This window comes from Anoplolepis gracilipes, chromosome 3 (assembly GCF_047496725.1).
Source record: "Anoplolepis gracilipes chromosome 3, ASM4749672v1, whole genome shotgun sequence".
NCBI classification, from domain to species: Eukaryota; Metazoa; Arthropoda; class Insecta; order Hymenoptera; family Formicidae; genus Anoplolepis; species Anoplolepis gracilipes.
In genome coordinates this window covers 12,646,277-12,665,273 of record NC_132972.1, presented here as the reverse complement: position 1 = coordinate 12,665,273, position 18,997 = coordinate 12,646,277, and the positions used below count along the sequence as shown (strand labels likewise).

The following is an 18,997-nucleotide window of genomic DNA, read 5'->3' as shown; positions in this document are numbered from 1 at the left end:
GTGTGTTCAACGAAAGCCCTTTGATCGGCAATGTCAAAGCCGATGTACGCAACCGTAAATTATTATCTATCAATATTTCATGCAAAAAATCCATAAAGGTCTTCGAGATATCTGTCATATAGAAATAAATACTGATTGCCAATCTCGTTCTACTTCCTATTAATTTAAGAATTACAATACAAGAATAATAGATATTTCATTTCTCAGTTAAATATAAAAATCAGTACTTTATATAATATAAAAGTGGAGCAAAAGTGGTTCGAGCATATGTCAGAAAAATACTTCATTTTCGTGCTTATCTTTGGTGAATTTTTGTGCGTTTCGTTCGCCTAATAGATTTATTGACTTTCTTGATTTTCTTTCGTTTGAAACATAAAGCACTTCTGATATTTATTTTCGGTTCTTAGAGTTTGCGAATTCCCCCGAAAATAAAGAGGAAATTCAATGGTGGCTGATGAGCAGGATTCCTATTACATTCTTACACAGGGAATAAACGAAACGTTTTTCGGGAGCACAAATCTAGTGGCAAATATTGAGAGAGGACGCGCGAGAAAGAGAGAGCACAATGTCGTAAGATGCGAGTGTTCGCGAGTCGCAAATATTGGGAAAAGGAAAAGAGCTGCGAGGATTCATAAAACAACAAGCAGAGAAAAAGGGAGAGAGAGAGAAAGAAAACTCTCGTTAACCCGAATGCTCGAGAGCTATACAAACCCCGCGACTGAAGCTTTCAGCCAGACTCTTTATCGGGGAACTTTGCGCTTATTAAGAAAAATTTAGAAAGTTTCAGTTCTTTTACGTTAAGTTTAAAACTGCATTGTGGGCGCAGCAGCAACCGATGCAACCGGATATAGTTGCGAATACGCGTTAGCTGCGAAAACCATCCTGTCATGCTATGGCTTGGTGAAAACACATGATCAAAGCGGAAATATTCTTTTGTCTCAACATTTAAAAATTTGATTTTGTTTTTAGTTAACTGCTGGAAAAGAACACATACGAAAATTGAAAAAAAAAATATTTATAGTAATAAAATATTATACATATATCTAAAATATATAGTTTCATTAATTATATTTTTATAAAACTATTTATGATTTATACATTGGATTAGGTAAGCTACACATTATGTACGAATCGATATTAATCTTGAAATTTGAATTTGATTTTGAAAAATAATATATTTTTCGTCTTTATTCAAAGTTTGATTTTTTTCAGCGCTTTTCCAGCTCACCATTTTTCTTTTTCATTCCAACTCTAATTACAATTAATCAAATGTAACATAAAATGCTAAACAAAGTATAAAATGTTTAAGCTACGCTAAGTTAGAGCGACGACCGTTAAATTAATCCTATGATATAAAAAGGCGATATTTCGTCGATGAAAGCGAGGCTAAAAATAGTTACGAAGGGCTGAAGAAATTCATGAAATCGAGAGAGAGAGAGAGAGAGAGAGAGAGAAGCCATAGAGGCACATTTTCTGCGGCAGTTGTCGCTTTAATGAGGCTATTATTCTCCAAGTTTGTATACGTACCTTGGACAAAGTGGTGGGATGAGGGTACAGGTTGACGAGACAGCTCTGTCGTCTAAGCCGGTAGTCCCAGCGTGTCTCCAAGTGCGGAATTTCCATGGTGTCGCAAATGCTTTGCACGTGAGAGGCCGTGTGCGCGCTCTGCGGTCCAAAAATTGCCGCCACGCCTCCTCGCAGCAAATGGCACACTGTAACACACGGGAGAACGCAGTCAATAAGAATCGTCCTGCGCGACAAATACCTACGTGAGATTGTTTTTTTTTTTTTTTATATCGAGAGAATATGATGTGTGACCTTATTTAATATTATCTCTATTTATCTGAAAATTATTTCGCAAATTTTAACTTTATCATTAGCGGGTAATTTTATTCAATTAACAATATAAAAGACTATGAGTGTTATTAATCAAATTATCCGGTAAGATATTAAATATTTTTTTCTCCTTGCACATAAGTTTTATTTTATTACAGAATTTTAAATTTATTTACTTGAATAAAATGTATAGAGCTTCACGTATACACTGTTCGTTTATTTGTCTAGATAGAATATTCTATTTTTTACCGTGTTATTAATTTCACCGTATAAAGTAAAAAAAAAAAAAAAAAAAAATTTATTTGCGAAATATAAATATTTGTCAAGTATAAGAATGTACTGACTTTCTCTTCTGTAATAGAATAATTGTCTTCGTGTACATAGATTTCATAAATATCGAATTACGGAAACTGAAATTGGGAGATAGGTAGGTAGCATCGTTACGTGGATCGATTAATTAGCCAGCCCGCTTCTATTATCATAATGTATACGTAAATGTGAGCGTAACACGCTGATACGCGAGCAAGATAAGCATGACATGAACGCCGGCGGCAGCGTACTGTAATGTTAAGCTGAACGAAACGGGATGACCTATCCCGTCATAATATATCGATCATACTACCGTTAACTAATGTGATTAGGGTCGTTTCATCACATCGACAACATACCGTCCGTATCATATGGAACCTGTTATCGATTAATCATTGCAACTCACACGCGAACTTAGTCGCGTGCGATCCAACACCGCGTGTGCAGCTTGTCGGACGATCTTCCGGACTCACGAGCTCTCTCCATTCGCTACCGTGATAAATGATGAGGTATTACCGGAACATTCGCCAGGATCTTGTGTTGTCCACCAGAATCTTTCACCGACGCGACGCATAACTCCCGATCAATCTCTCCCATTCACTCTCAATTTAATTTGCCGAATAAATGTTTTCGTTATCGTTCTTGCGCGGCTGGTCTCGTGCACGTTTCATCGCGTATCCTTTCACACAACGTAACTCTTTCTTCCCGCAACAATAAATCACCGTGTCGAGCCAAGCATTCGCTCGAATATCGTCAACTCTTCGTATTTCTCGCGCTCGCACCGTTTCCGATTCGCGTATTTCTCGAAAAACGATGTTACTGATCTCTACGAATCTCTATGTGCGAGTTTCATCCTTTTCAATTCGCCGCCCGATTGTCTCGACGATTTCTTAGGCTCGTCATCTTCGACGATGCGATTTTAGAAGTATAGGTGTTCCCGCAGAGTCGATTGCGAATGTCATAATGAGAATTTTTTGCTCGCAGTGGGAGCTGCTTTCTCGATAATCGCGAACTTTGGGTAAACTTGAAAAGAAAATTGTCTCAACGCGCACCGTCGAGCACTTGGCGGAAGATTACTTTGAAACTCGTTTATGATATCTTTCATTAATAAAAAAAATCTTTCGCCCTTCGTCGCGTCGTTGGAGATCGCTGGATACAGTGGAGATTACCCGAAAGGTCGTTCCGCCTAATGGCGAATATCGCGAGTGTTTCGATAGCGATATGCTTGTTCCTCCTCGTTAAATTGGTATTTTGCGTGGCTGGTACCATTTATTTTTACTCACAGCAGTAATTAAATCCTGCGACATGGACACAAGCCATCCTAACGAACTGACATTAATTTCTCTCGTTTTTCTCGTTTCCGATTTGTGTATGTGTATGTGCGTGTGTGTGTGTGTGTGTGTGTGTGTGTGTGTGTGTGTGTGTGTGTATAAATCACGATAATTTTCCCTTTTTCCGGTTTATACGACGAAAGAGAACAGACTTTGAAAATATAATCGGCTCATAATGCCCAGCGTATTACTATATTAATATAACTTTTTAAATATTTTATATATATATATTCTTTTAATTATATCCATTATTTCTAAAGCTGTATTATTTTCTATTTTCATTAAGAGTTCTGTGTAACTATGTTACATATATTTATAAAAGAGGAGAGAGCCGGAGTGTATTAACACTGCGTAGTCGCCACTTACATTCATAAAATAATTAAAAATAATTATATATACAAGAAATGCGTACTTGTTTGATAAAATTAAGATTTGAAACGAGTATTTGCAATATTATTAAGCGTATTAGCATATTATTAAACCTTCTTTTATTTTTAGCATAGAATTTCTTTTCTTATCATTATTATATATTTTAATGATAATGCGAGATCGCATGTAGCAAAATAGGTTGATTTTAAAAGTAAACTACCACATGTAGCCAAATATTTGCTTTAAAAATAAAAGTTAGAATTAGAGATTAAAAAATTAAGCTTTAATAGTAGATTACGAAACAATTATTACAGTAAAATCTATTTGAAAAAGATTATAATAAATTTGCACTTTTCGACTCTCAGTAAAACTTTAATCGCGTAGATAACAATTTTGGTCTCTTCACTAATTGTAAGCCGAAATTAACTCTAAATCTGACGGAAAATCCAGAACTGAGAAAATACGCGTGAATTTACTTCCATCAGCACAGACGAATATATATTAAATGACATCGTCGTGTTTTCTGAAAATTTGATTAAACCACTGTACAAAAGCATCGGGTCGCATAAGCAAAGCATATAAAAGCAAGTTATCACTGAGCGAGAGCGACAGCTTTAATCCGGAGTACCTTTTGATCATTTATTCTGGGAGAGCGGAAACCGTCTAATGTCTCCTGCAACACACACACACATACACGGAGGCTGTTCCCCATGCTGATGAAAGGATTGAGAAATAGGGTGCTTGCGTACGTATGTATGTGTGTACGCGTATCCTTCACTTTCACCGCGCTTTATCTGCGTGCTACCTTACCACAGTCGGAATCTCTATAATCGGTGGGCAAAGTCGGCTTGCACGGGCACAGAAGCCTCAAAGTAATACACGGACAGCGCTGGCGGCGTTTTAAGGTTGAAATATGATATGCGCTATATTGAAATTCCAGATGCAATTTTGTTGAACTGACCCCGAGGCGATCTGCGAACGGCCATTCATATCGGTATGTATCGAGAACTCCGATTTTTTTCCTTTTTCTCCTCTTTTTTTTTTTTTCTCAGTTGATCGTAGCGCGCTCGAGGTCTCGAACATCTCTTTTCCTAGGTGGGCCCGGAAATCAATTCGAGCTACATTGTGATCCAGAAGCGGTATACGCGTGCTCGTCTTTCGCTAGCTTTGAGATGCAGTTAAATAGAGAACGCGCACACAGAGTACGGGAAAACTCTTTATATATCATTGATGGCGCTATCAATTCGACGGAGATAATGCAAACGGATTGAGAGATCAGTAAATCGTATATTGTGCTTCTGCGTAAATCAATATTTTATATATAACATAATAGTGCTGTATATAGGTAAATCCATTAAGTCGAATTTTCACCCTAATGCATATATGCGATATGTCAGATTGATTTTCAAAGTTATTTGTCTCGAAATTAAAATTCCATCAAAAAATTATTCTATTATTTATTCAATTTACTTTCTTGCAATGTTAGAATTACTATAACAATAACTTAAAACATTTTATCTGCTTGATATTTAGTGATTATAATTTAAAAATGATACAAAATTAATAAGTTTATGTTTATAACAAAATATAATTAAAATACAATTTTAGTGAATATTTCGAGCATTATAGCAATTGCTCGAGCATAAACATGTCATTCCTCTCGCGAAAAAGAAAAAAGACCAATTTATGTATCCAAAATTTACGTAACTTTTTAATTTAAATAGCGTAATTTAATAAATATATATATATATATATATATAATGTGTATCAAGTATATGAGAGAATAAGATATAAATTATATTATATATAAATCAGAATATTTTACTTGTGATTTGAAATATTTTTATATTATAAAATTCATAGTTAATCTTAAATATTTTTTGATTGAAATATCATTCAGAGAAAAATATCCGTAAGAGAGATTTTATAAAAAATATTTATATCACATAAAACCTGATGAAAAACACTAAATTATAACAAAACAAATTTTAATAAAACAATATATTTTTAATGTTAGTATTACAATAAAAAATATATGCATTAATCAGAAACGAGAATAAAATAAAATAAATCAAATCTGGAAATAGATGGGGATATTCTTTCATAATAATATATTCTAATATTGTTTAGATAGTAACGTATATCTCGCACGCTTTTCATTCTGATCACAGAAACGCAAAATGTTACACATCATCGATTGTATTGCTGCGTAAAATTGTTACTCGTTCTTTCAAAATGGAAAGAGGAAAAGTAATCGTACGCGATGCGATGTAGTGATTGCTTTTTTCGTTTTATATTTAACGCGACAGTGGAAATATAAGAATTTTACAATTCACGTAACCTGGAATATTTTATCATTCTCGTGCATTCTGAAATATGTATAATACATCAGTGAATCGCATTGTGATCGTTTTTGACATAGTCGGTTGACCTTCCTTCCTTCCTTCCTTCCTTCGTCAACTTCCTTCGAGTCCATAAACCGCGTTTACTCTTCTCTGCGTTATAGACATCTTATTGTTAGACAGACTAGTCGTAAGTCTAGTTCGTACAGACAAGCTGGATGTATATTGAAGATGCAACGCAGTCGACATGGCATATAGTTGCTCCTGGTTATATCATAGTGTCCCGACTTACGCGTAGATAGGATTATCGCTCGGTAATATATCAAAGCCAGTTGGCAAGCGATCCCAGCACCGAGTAATATCTAATTCCGCAGTCTCTTCCTCTCTTCCTCCTTTCCAAGGTCCTTCTATGCGAACCTTGATCGTGCCCATTCGCTCATCGCCGACTGTAATTTCATCCTTTACCTTAATACCACTAACGAGTGTCACGATAATAATACCACTCAAAAAAATTTATTTCTTTTCTATTAAAATAATAAAAACTGGTAATTTTTATGCACTAATTTAAAAAATAATAATTAAAAATTAAAAGTTTGAAAATAATTGAAAATGAAAAGTTGTTCAATTCTTTGTTACAATTGTTATATAAGTAATATATATATATATATATATATACTTATAAAATACGACTTTGGAAGTATATATAGAGTATATGTATCGTATTATATTAAACAATAAAAATTGATACAAAAATGTCATTAAATTCCAAAGAAAATGTTTATGGATATTATATTTATAGACAAGATTACCTTATATGTTCCACATATGCGCGTGTGTGAGTAATAGTTATTATAAAAGAACATAGAAGATGTGAATGTATATAAGAGACTTTTCATTTTTATTTTTAACATTAATGCAATTAAAACGTAATACTTTCTCGACTCTCTCCTCCTTGTATTAATATAAAATTCTTTTAAAGTACCTTATATGTATGCATCTCTCTTTCTATCTTATTTTTCTTACCATTTCCTCGGCATTGCACAGTCGAAATTCTTACTTTCCTGTCCTCAGGAAAGTGATATGTTTCTATCCTCTCGGGGCTTTTCCCCGTCGGCTTCACTCGAGTATTTCAGTACGTCTTGGTGGCCGCAAGCCGTAATTCCCGTTCTCTTTCCTTCTTCTTCGAAAGAAGAGAGTTTCTTTTCCTTTCTCTTGCTCATTCCTTATTCAAGATTAGGGCATTCGATAGTGCAAGAGTGCATTGCGCACGCTTCGCTGCTCCCTTTTTATCCACGGATTTATATTCTCAATCCGACTCACGGATGCATACTCACCTTTAATTCTTATTTCACGGATAACAGGTCCAATTTGCGAGTTGGAAGTTAGCTTTGGCGCGACTTAGCCGGCAAAATCCGCCAGATTTCGTGGTCCGCCGATGAGCCGGCGAAATACGAAACAGTCCGTGCTCTGATTCTGGCCTGCGATCGTAAGCGATATCTTGAAGGATTTCTAGAGAGTTCACACTCCCGTCCTTCGTAAACTTGCTTATCGCGGGACTACTGATCACCGATAAGACCGCGCGAGAGAAGTCAAGACGCACGGATATCGGTTACTGTCATGGTTAATAGGATATTCTGTTTTACGACTCGACACCTGGGACATTTATAGCTTCTATCAAATTCTATTGAGCTCTCTATTGAATTTTCGTCGACGACTTGTTGAGAACGGAAAGCTCAACTTGCACGCAATGTTTCATTGAGACGTGCGTGATATGCAGATCAGCCTTACTTCAAGACAATATCGAAATAAGAGATCGAAATTATCGAGAATATATTCTCTTTTGCGCTCTACTTTCGTTCTCATCAATTCTGATAACTAATCATATATATCGGCCAACATATTTTACTCCTTAATGTTAGAAATAATCTTTTATCTCTTTTGATTATTTTCAGATAACGGTTGACAATTCTGTATTCTATTTATTTAATATTTTAATGTAATTAAGTGAAGAGAATAAAAGAGAATAGTATTTACAAGAATTTGCAATATTTACCTTTGAAATAAATTGTCAAATAATAGTCAAATCGATTTATTTGATTTGAACTGACACGAGCTTTCTCGATCTAAGCTGTTCGACTGAATCGAGCGGAATCAAATCCTCTAATGATGAGAAATTCACAGCCTAATCGATCGCTTTAGATTACACTGTCCCTTAATTCGGATCATTTAAGAGTGATTAATCCAAAATGATGATTAAACCAGACCGGGCAAAGCGGACGAGCAAACTAATCGTCTTTTTGCTCACATTTTGAAATCCGACGCACGTGCTGATTTTCCTAGCATCTATTTCACAAGAGCGAGGGCGGCAAGATTATGTTAATTCGCTCGTCACGATCGCAAATGCTATGTTAGATGCTGCACATCCGCCATATCTACAAGATAGGCAAAGAAGAAGAGGCGTCGTGTAGAGACATGGGGAAGCAGACTCTGCAGAGCTTGGAGAGTGATTTTAATCCCTTCGTAATGAGGACCGAATTGTCCTTTAATCTTCCTAATGCCGTCCTTTCTAGGGGAAACTAAGTGCTACACCCAAAGGCGAGAGAAACTACTCTCCGTTGGAACGAATGTTTTCTTACTAGGAATCCAACCGTCCGTTCTTGGAACTGAAACCCGTCAGTCACGCGTACAATCGTGATTTCAGCTCACCGTAAAACTGAAAATATCTGATTTACTGTAATAGATTATTTTATGTTCTTGTCACGCATGAGCAGAATTTTTCATGCGAGCTCGTCATGTGAATACAGTATATCTGACGGATATGTGGAACAAAATATTTATTCGATTAAAAAATTATACGCGTTTCAACTATTATTCAAATCTTTATCAATCAAACTATATAAGTTTATAAAGAAAGAATTTGTTTAAAAAAATAACTTGTATATATTTTTAACCTGTGCCTGTTCTTTTTCTAAAATCAAGCCAGTTTTCATTTTAAGTCGTATTTTATGTTTTTTAAATATTGGTGTTTCAATATAATAACATCATCATTTTCTCTTCTGCTTATGAAAATTTCACATTTTAATTTCAGATTCCAATGTTTATGGTATGATCGTCGGGGTGAAAAGTCAAACCTGTGCAATTCTTTTATGAGTATTGGAGCGACTTTGGCAAGGGGGATTTACGTTTATCACCGATCCGTCGAACGAACGCGCGATGGATCTCGTCACGGTCGAAGATCGATAGGCGTACAAATAATGCATTGCTCGTCGGACAAAGAACCCTTTCTCGCGCGAAACACGCTTTATCACGTTCCGTCGCAGCACGATTCCGATACGAAGATAAAAGCGACCAGCTGCAGAAAGAATGGGAATGGAAGATGCCTGCGTTACGAGATCGGTGATCTTTCACTGTGCATAGGGAGAATAAGAGATGTTTTAAGTTATTAGTACGAATTAACTTTTACTTTCATCATTTCTGAAGGAATTATTCCATTTCTCCAGAGTTATGTTTCTGTATTTTACTAATACTAATTTTTTTACTTGATTATAAATGTGTATTATAATCATCAGGAATTGTTATACTATTGATTACTTTGTTGCAGTTACATAAATATTTTAGCTGAGTTAAATTTGATGATGGTAGTTTCTACATACATCGTTAATGCGCAATATAAAATTTGGGCTGTTTAATTAGAGTATTTAGAATTATTTAGTTAGAATACATTTTATCAGGAATTTTAGAAACCATGTTAGTTAGAAAATATAAATAACTTATGTAACACTTTTATTTTTCACTTTTTTAGAGTTGTATCAAGAAAGTATTGAACGCTAATAAGACAAAATCACATTATGCATAATTAAGATGTAATTACGAATATATAAAGCTGTAAAACTATCATAGCTTTGCGAATCATTTGCTAAAGACAAAGATAATAATACGATAAATCTCTATTTCTTACTTCTTGACCATTATGATCTATTGATGATTAAAGTCTAATTCTTTCACGATTTCTTCTATTATCGCGAGTAAGTTCGTTCTTATCTTGCAATTATATTATAAAAGGCTCGGTTATTCTCATGGTGTCGTCGTTCATGCAATTCTTTGTGATGACTTCGGCAATTTTCCCAACTTTCAGTAACTCGATATTGAACAGCTCGCTCTTAATTGCTTCTTCATTTTGTCTCATTTGACGTCTCCATGGTAACTTTAATCCTTTTGTTGCTAACACGAACGCTCTATGAAAAGTTCAGCCTTTACATTTAAGCTCTAATATACTTTTAACTAGCATAAGCATTCGCGCGTAGCGTGCACTGTATGTTTATGTGTGCTGTTTTATTGTTTTAGTTGGTTTTTACTTACATTATATTATAAGCAAAGAAAAAAAAATGTATTTTGTAACAATTCTTTATTAAATAACATTTAATTAAATAATTTTTACTTAAATGTATAAAAATCTTCTAATAATAACATCAATTTCTTAGCAACTTTTTTAAATTTTCACCAAGTTTCTAAGTACGTCTCTAATAGAATTAATTTTATTTTTAATTATTCGTTATTAATTATAATTTAAGTTTTTGATTTCATTCAAACGGAATCTACATTTATTTAAATCGCTGCTTAATAATAAAATTAATAATTATTAATACTAAATAATATTTCTATATTTGTGTGAATCATCTTTATGTTTAATATTCCATCGGTGAATGCAACACGCGAATTGACTTCGATTGCTGCGCGCCCATCAACGAAAGCAACATGCCGCGAGCAAATTTAAATGCGAATTCGATTTAAAAAAAATGTCAAAAAAACGCAATTTCTGCGGCAATCAATACATTGTTGCACACTACAGAAAGGGGAGTAGTATATTACAATTTTTTTTGTTTGTTAAAAGCGGTGGTATTAAAATCGTATCAAAAATGAATAAAATTATTCACACACTATTTCTTCAATATTCAAGTCAATTTACACACAATTTTCGCTCGATGATCTTTATTGATTCGAAATTACACATATTGATATTAAACATGTATATTGAAAAAAAATTAAAAATATTGGACAAAATAAAAAACATACATTTACATATACTCATTTAAAAATAAAAATATTGTATAACTGTATATAATTTTATATTTAAAAAATATTTTATATATATTACAATGCTAAAATGCAAAAAGCAAAACTAATATATATAGTAATAAATTATTAACAGGAAACTTTTTTCATCTATTAAGCCCACACGCATCCACATACACTTTAATATATTATATTATCCGCTTTAAAAAAAAAAGGAAAATGTAAAATAAATATTCAAAAATATCGAAATTTATTTTATAATATATCAAAAAACAACAATAAATTTCGATAATTTTATGTGATCAATTTTACGTTTTTCTTTTTTTAAAAGTAAATAATATATAATCCTTATATGAAAAAGGCGTGTTACCGATTTTATTGTTGCCGTTTTTCCGCAATACTGATTGACTGTCTCGCAGTCTCGTTGTCAAGTGCGTTTTGTAACTTGCTTCGCGCGTGTCGTCTGCAGCTGTCAAATTTAGACAGTTTGTGATAATTTGTAGAAAATTTAAATTAAAGAAAAGTTAAAGAAAACGAAGAAGAGAAAAAGAGAGACAAAAGAAAGGTACATATATTATATATGCATATATTGTATATGATAAACCTATGTATAAAATTTTCCCATGATATTATATGTATATTAATTATGTAATTTATATTTGTGTAATAAATAGAAAAAAGAATAGATGGAAGAAAGAAGGAGAAGGGATATAATATTAAATAAAGAAAGAGAAAGAGAGAGAAAGAAAGAAAAAGAAAGAAGAATGCTTTCGTAAAGTCAACCGTAAATATTAAAATTTAATATTCAACAATCAATTAGCATTGTGGAAAAGAAACGTTAACGCTTAACTTTAACATACACTATATACCTAACCATACAACACAATGTAAACACATACCTAATCATACAACACAATATAAACACAAACAAAATAAATAGCGCGCGCCTAAACTGTTCTAGTATATATAAAAACAATATAATACTTTACTTAATTAACGACATCAGAGAAATATTTTTCTCTTTCATAAGTGTTGCAAGAAACGGAAACTTAATACGGGTTTAAGTATTTGTTGATAAAACAAACGCGAGACTCAATGAACCTAATATATACTGTTATGTAAAGGAATAATACGTGTGAGAGTGTTGGACGTATTGTGTTGCATATCAATAAGATGTGATATCTGTAAGATGTCAAAAATTCATCTATCGTCGACACAGGTGAGTGCGTATATTAATTGTCCGAGATATATTTTTAATTTCAAATATTTTTCTTTATTTCATATTTTTTCATGATTTTTAACGCAGCATGCACACATTGCAAGAGAAACTTAAATCTACTATTATTATCTGTAATTTAAAATCTCTATAGTTCACACTAGAATGCCTCACAAGCATCTATTCATAAAAATTATTAAAATATTAATTAAAAATTAGATTATTTGAGACGCCGTATATATAAATACCGAGGTGAGACGTTCGTGTTTCGTCTATAATAAATTGTCTATAATAATTAATTGTGCACATATACATACTATACAGATGATAAATTATTTGTTAACGATTGTATATTTATTTGTCGAGTTGTTCGCATTAAAATTTGAAATTGCAATAGTTCTTCATAAAACATAATACTCGTATATAATATTCATATATATTATTGAATAAAAATATTAAGCGCGTATATTTTGTATATAATATATATTTATACATTAAGCAGTATATTCTATGATTACAATATATTATGTATTCTAATTTTTACTATAATATTTTCTCCATGTAAAAATTTTTATCATATTATTTCGTCGCGGAAGAAAAAATATAGAGCGGTAAGATGTACAGCGCGAAGCGTGTGTTACGGGGAAAAAACAGGGACGATTCTCAGAATTCGTCGACGAGAGCTACACGCGCCTATCACGCACACGCAGTTGATGCCAGAAAGAGCCACTTCCTCTATAATTTTGAGGAATTTATTAGAAAATATACCTATCATATCTTTGGATTTTCTCGGGTGCGTATTATATATGTCCGTAGCAGTGGAAGAGCTAAACTGGAACGGAATAAGTAACGAGGTTACTGCTCCTGTCGTGTCGGTTTGTATGTAGAACGATAAATGGGATGAGAATATAAACCCGAGAACGCGCTTCTTTCGATTTATGTGAAGCTTTTCATATTCGGCACGGGTTTTATTGAAATATTACAGAATAGAAAAAAATATTGTTTTAAAATGTAAATGAAGTTTTTAAAGTTCAATTACATCCATCCGTGTTAATCGAACTGTAATACTTGTAGTTCTTTTCGAATTCGCTAACAAATAAAATTAAATTACATATGTATACATACATTATACATATACAAAATGTACAATAAACTAAAATACATTAAAATTAATGTTTAATTTAAAATTAATGTTAAATAAATATAATGAAGTTTATAATAAAAAAAAGTAGATACTTCACGTAATCACAGCCAATTTTCCGATGTGCTCTTGAAAAGTTTTGAACAGAATTTAAACTTTCGAGATCTTCGTGTCCGATATAGTTTTTGCGCCAACTTCGAAGATTAGCTTAATGCATTAGCACGAGAGATTGGCTCCCTCCAGGACGCTTTTAGAGTTAACCCATCGGTTAATTGCTCCCTTCTCGAACCTATCGAAGTAACTGAAATCTGTTCCGTCTTGAAGATATTTACGGTGACGAGAACAAACTCTGCCATGATGAAACCATCGAAATAGTGAATTGAATTTTGCTGTTAGTTCAAGTTATATATATGCGCTTGTGCAATTTACACTTTTTATCTAATTCTAATTATTTTAATTAATATATTTTCCTCAATTTAGTATTTTGATTATAGCAAAGATATACAAATATATAGAAAAAATATATTCGTTGAGGTTCTTAAATGTTTTGTTGTTTGTTCAAAGATTAATTGTAAGTAAATATCGACATTTATTATAGAACAAAAATATTTCTTAGATTTATTGATATGATGAATAGTCTTCAAATTGTTACAAGACTCAGTAAATTTTGAAAAAAATGATAAATATATATTATGCTTTGCGTATAAATTTAATTTACAACGGACATATAATTTCTCTTTCTCTGTCATTTGAATCTCTTGATGTATTTATTTGATGCTGACAATGTGATATTATAAACATGAAAAATATCATTTATCGTGTCGCCACAATAAAATCTTACATTTAACTACGCGATAAAGTCTCGTGGATAATTCTGAAATAATTGCATTTGATCATCAAAACAATGTCATTATTATTATTATTATATACGAACTGTTATGATTATACATTTTTCAATAATCGTAACAAATCTTATATTTCAATTATAATATACTATTATTTTACTTACTAAAACAATTCATGTAATGCAACTGTAAAATGTTTAAATTTTTTATTAATGATTACTATACAAGAACAATAATAACATATGTTTGTTATGATGATATTTTTAATTAATTAATAAATAACACTTAACTTTTTTTATATCAGTACAAATCTTTGTATTGTATGTTCAAGAAAAAAATCTTATATTTATACGGGAAACTTAAAATTGTTTTCAAAATAAAACAGCTCGATTGAGATTTGTTTATAAACAAATTTTTTTTCATTGTTTGAACTGTGACGTCGCAAATATAATTGTGCCGACGAGATTATGATTTACTACTATGTTATAGAATAGTGACTGTTTTATGATCGCCTTATCTGCCATTACGGATATTACTGCCACGAACGATATTATACGCCTAGCATAGCAGCGGACCGATCCATTTTTCAAGAGTCTCGCGAATGTGGCACGGGGATTACCCTGTTCCATATACCCCATATAGCTCACTTTATGTGTCTCTACATAGGGTATCCCATAACTTGCCCGATAAACTTTCCCGACTCTCTCTAAGGGCACTGTAATAAATATGTTTTCACATGAAGAATACTGATGAGCCCAGAGAAATATATTCATAAAAATATCGGCAACTCTTTTATTGTTTACTTATTTTATTGTTTTTAAATCTTCTTCAATAGAATCAGAATTATTTCGTGTCAACAAAACGTTGCATAATAATATTTTTGGTAAATTTGTTAAGCTTTAGATTCTATAGGCAGCCTTTCTGATCTGTACTCTTTTTTAATCTATTGTTTGCAGACTCTTGTTCTTTAATTAATTCCATATATATTTTTTTTCATTCAAATTTTACTTAAAAGTTTGATTGTTAAATATTATAACGCGTTATAAAGTTTTAACCATGAAATATTGGATTATGTTACATTTATGTGCGTGTAAAAAGTTACCTACATTTGAGAAAAAATTACTTCCAGATTAGTAATAATTTATAACTAATAATAATAAATATATTACATATGTTAATAGTGAAAAAATTTATATGTCTATTAAGTATGTGTATGTATGTATATATACGTATATAAAGGTGTGTGCGTACATACATATCTACTTTCTCGCACATATAAAAACCCCACAAACTCGGCAAGATAGCCTGGGAAAGCAACTCGAGCTGCGAAATTTTCACGGGCACGCTCGTTCTCTTACGCTTTGTGCCGGTGCTTTATGGATTTTATGAGGCGAGGGCTCATATAATACTGGCCCCGTGAATCGCAGGTGGAGTATTTCTTTACTCCTCGGCTCGTTAATTCTCGGTAAAGTAAAACGCGGACGGGGTAAGTGAGCCGGCCGGTATGCGCCGAATAAGAATCATGTCGTTTAAAGGCATGTTTGCACGGCTCCTTTTTTATGATTATTCCGTCTGAATTGTCTCATATTAAAAAAAGGTATAGACTTATAGACAATATTATATACACTAAACAATAGATTACTACACGTTACAACTAAAGTACTAGGATCATCTTCTATGATTTTTTTTTATACCATCATTCGAGCAAAATGTTTAAAGTAAAGCTGGTGAAACGATTGAATCATGAATTTCATCTTTAATATTAACTCACAAAATATGGAAAAAAACGATTAGATTTATATAAACTGTGAAAATATCCCACACTAGCGTTACAGTTATTCTTTTTACAAATAGAAAGAATTTCAAAGGAATTTCTATGATCGCTTTTATCTCATATTTTATAATATATTTTATAATAGAATTGTGTTAACTGATTTGTAATCATATAATATTAATTTTTAACATTAATTCAAAAATATAAAAAGTATTAATCTTTTTATAAAATCGGCCACTACAATTTGTTGTTTACTATTTGAAATAATAAAAAAAATCTTTTATTTTTCTTATATATAATATTCTTATATGTATATAATATATATTTGTAGAAACAAACGTTTTTATGATTTGATCAACAAAATACGCAGATAACTGGACTACATGTCTATTTTAGATTTTAATATAAACATAAATCTCATACATATGCGTTATGTATCTTGAATGACCTATTCGGAACGATCATGAAAATTGATTCATATAAATTTATCTTTATTTATGTTTTGCATACTATCTATCGTTAAGGCGCAGTGTAAAGGAAATGAGATAATTTGCAGAATATAGGCGCAGGTAATAATGCACATTTTATTTTTATCACCGTTTCCGGCCGCGCTCGTAAAGGTTGCCATACGAATATAAAGAATATGATAGAGTTTATTCCGATCACCTCTACAAATATGGAATGGGCGATAACGACAAAATTTAAATCGCATTGAGTACGAAACTTTACGTGATAGTTTCGCATATTTATAAGCAATTTGCGTTAGAAACACATAATAATAGTTTGAAATGGATATGGAAAAGAAAGTCAAACTTGTACAACAGAAAACTGAATCCTTTTTGTAGGTTTATTAAAAATTTTTTATTTTTTATTTTTAAGAAAAGATTGTGGAAACTAATTATGGATTATCATATCGCATTAAAAGAAAAAATATGTATTGTGTATTGTATCTAAGATTATTTTTTCATATCATGTTTAATGTTTACTTTTCTTTATTAATATAAATATAATTCAAATATAGCATTAAGATTATTAATTAAAATTTGAAGAATTGAAACGGCCTTAAACTTTAAACTTTAACTTAATGTCTTTTCAATTTAAGTAAATGAATATTTATATTACAAATATTTAAGATTATTACTTCGTAATATCTTTTCATCAATTTCTAAGGTGGACCTCGGTAATGGGGAAGAAATTCCCACCGACGTCGAGCTAATTCTCTGTCGGGATTGGCCGGATAATCGCGGTTCTACAGTATTCTATACTTTCCCCGTGGGGAACAGTAGTCATTTGTCTCACGGTAATCCAAAAATCCATTGAGGAAACTCCGAAACCGTAGATTACGTCGGAGCGAAGCGCAGTGAAAAGAGAAAGAGAGAAGGAAGAGCGGAAAGCCGGAAATGGTACACGCTTGCTCGAGCACGAGCACAAGAGAGAGAGAAAGAGAGAGTGAGAAACGCGCGTGCATTTTCGTCGGATTTAAATATATTAATTTTCAGTTCAGTCGCAGTGTGGTTTTGTCGGTACGCGACAATTACACGATAGGACGGAGAACAGCGATTTATCAGCGTTTACGGGAACTGCCGTTAACGAGCGTCGCGGACGAGATTTGTTCTCTTTCTGTCAGGCGATGATGCCAAGCACGTCATCTGCAGAAAAATGCTTTTTCCGCATTAATTCACTCGCACCGATTATCGATATCTATTCTCGAGTTATGAGGAACACAGAATTGATACGGTTTGCTCGCAATCGATGCACCCGCTGATTCTGATCGGTGCTTTCTGATCACAATGCTTACTGATGAGAGAGAGAAGCTTGAGTATTATTCTTCTATCGATCTTTCAAATAGTAAGGAGCACGACGGACGAATCCGATCCTCTCGCGCATAATTGTTTTCAAATTGTCAAATAATAGACTTTTCTGAGCGATTGTAATGGAACATATTCAAAAGACGTTAGTGTGTCTGTAATTGATTGGTACCTTTCATCCCTCTTTCTTTTGAAATATTACTCTCTCCTTTCGAGTTTATGGCAAAAAAGAAACGATACATCACTTTATCCACGACAGCGTAATGCAAGGTCCTGCAACTTTGATGAATGAAGGATTGAAATATCTTTACGACGTGAGGTAATGTGTTACGACATAACATCTACTAAAATTCTTCTCATATTCCGTAGCGTTAATTCAATTTATATGAAAGAAAAAAAAAATTATATTTATAGAATTGGTATCTAAAAAATACATTGGGATATAAAAGAATAAAAAACTCGTATAACGATAGAATTGTGAAACGACTTTTCAAACATATATTCAAAAAATGCAAATAAATATTTAAAAGTATAAATTTTATATTATGAATGTAAAAGTGTGTTACCATTAGCATATAAAACATTAAGATGTGAAAAAAAAACAAAATAAAACTGATTATGAAAAATAATTATTCTAAAAGAGACATTAACACTGATTTGCAACGCGCACATATAATGTCAACAATTATTTTATCAAGAATGAAAAAAATCTCGAAGATAAAAAATAACAAATGTCCAGTGATAATATGCGACATTACGCAAGAAAGACATACGTATGATAAAAGATTACAGGCGGACGATAGCTGCATCGGAGGGGGTGGAGGGCTAGGGTTATATAATTCGCGAGCAGAACGGGCAAGAATAAGCGTGCAATCGGGAAAGGATTGGCGCATGTAAATGCAAAAGACTAACCTGGGATTACGCATTCAAAATGTCCGGCCTGTTTCTGAACA

General features: G+C 32.5%; 1 protein-coding gene across 8 annotated transcripts in view; it reads right to left on the bottom strand.

Moving 5' to 3' along the window:
• Nucleotides 1–18,997, bottom strand: part of Kair1d (Kainate-type ionotropic glutamate receptor subunit 1D) — a 223,521-nt gene that overhangs the window by 80,359 nt on the left and 124,165 nt on the right. For all 8 annotated transcript variants that reach the window (XR_012046407.1, XR_012046403.1, XR_012046409.1 and 5 more), the window contains exon 4: nucleotides 1,528–1,712. Coding sequence is in view for 1 of the 8 variants with exons in the window: in XM_072889012.1 (XP_072745113.1) it covers nucleotides 1,528–1,712 (185 nt within the window). In the remaining 7 variants the exon portion in view is untranslated. The remainder of the gene's footprint in view (nucleotides 1–1,527; nucleotides 1,713–18,997) is intronic.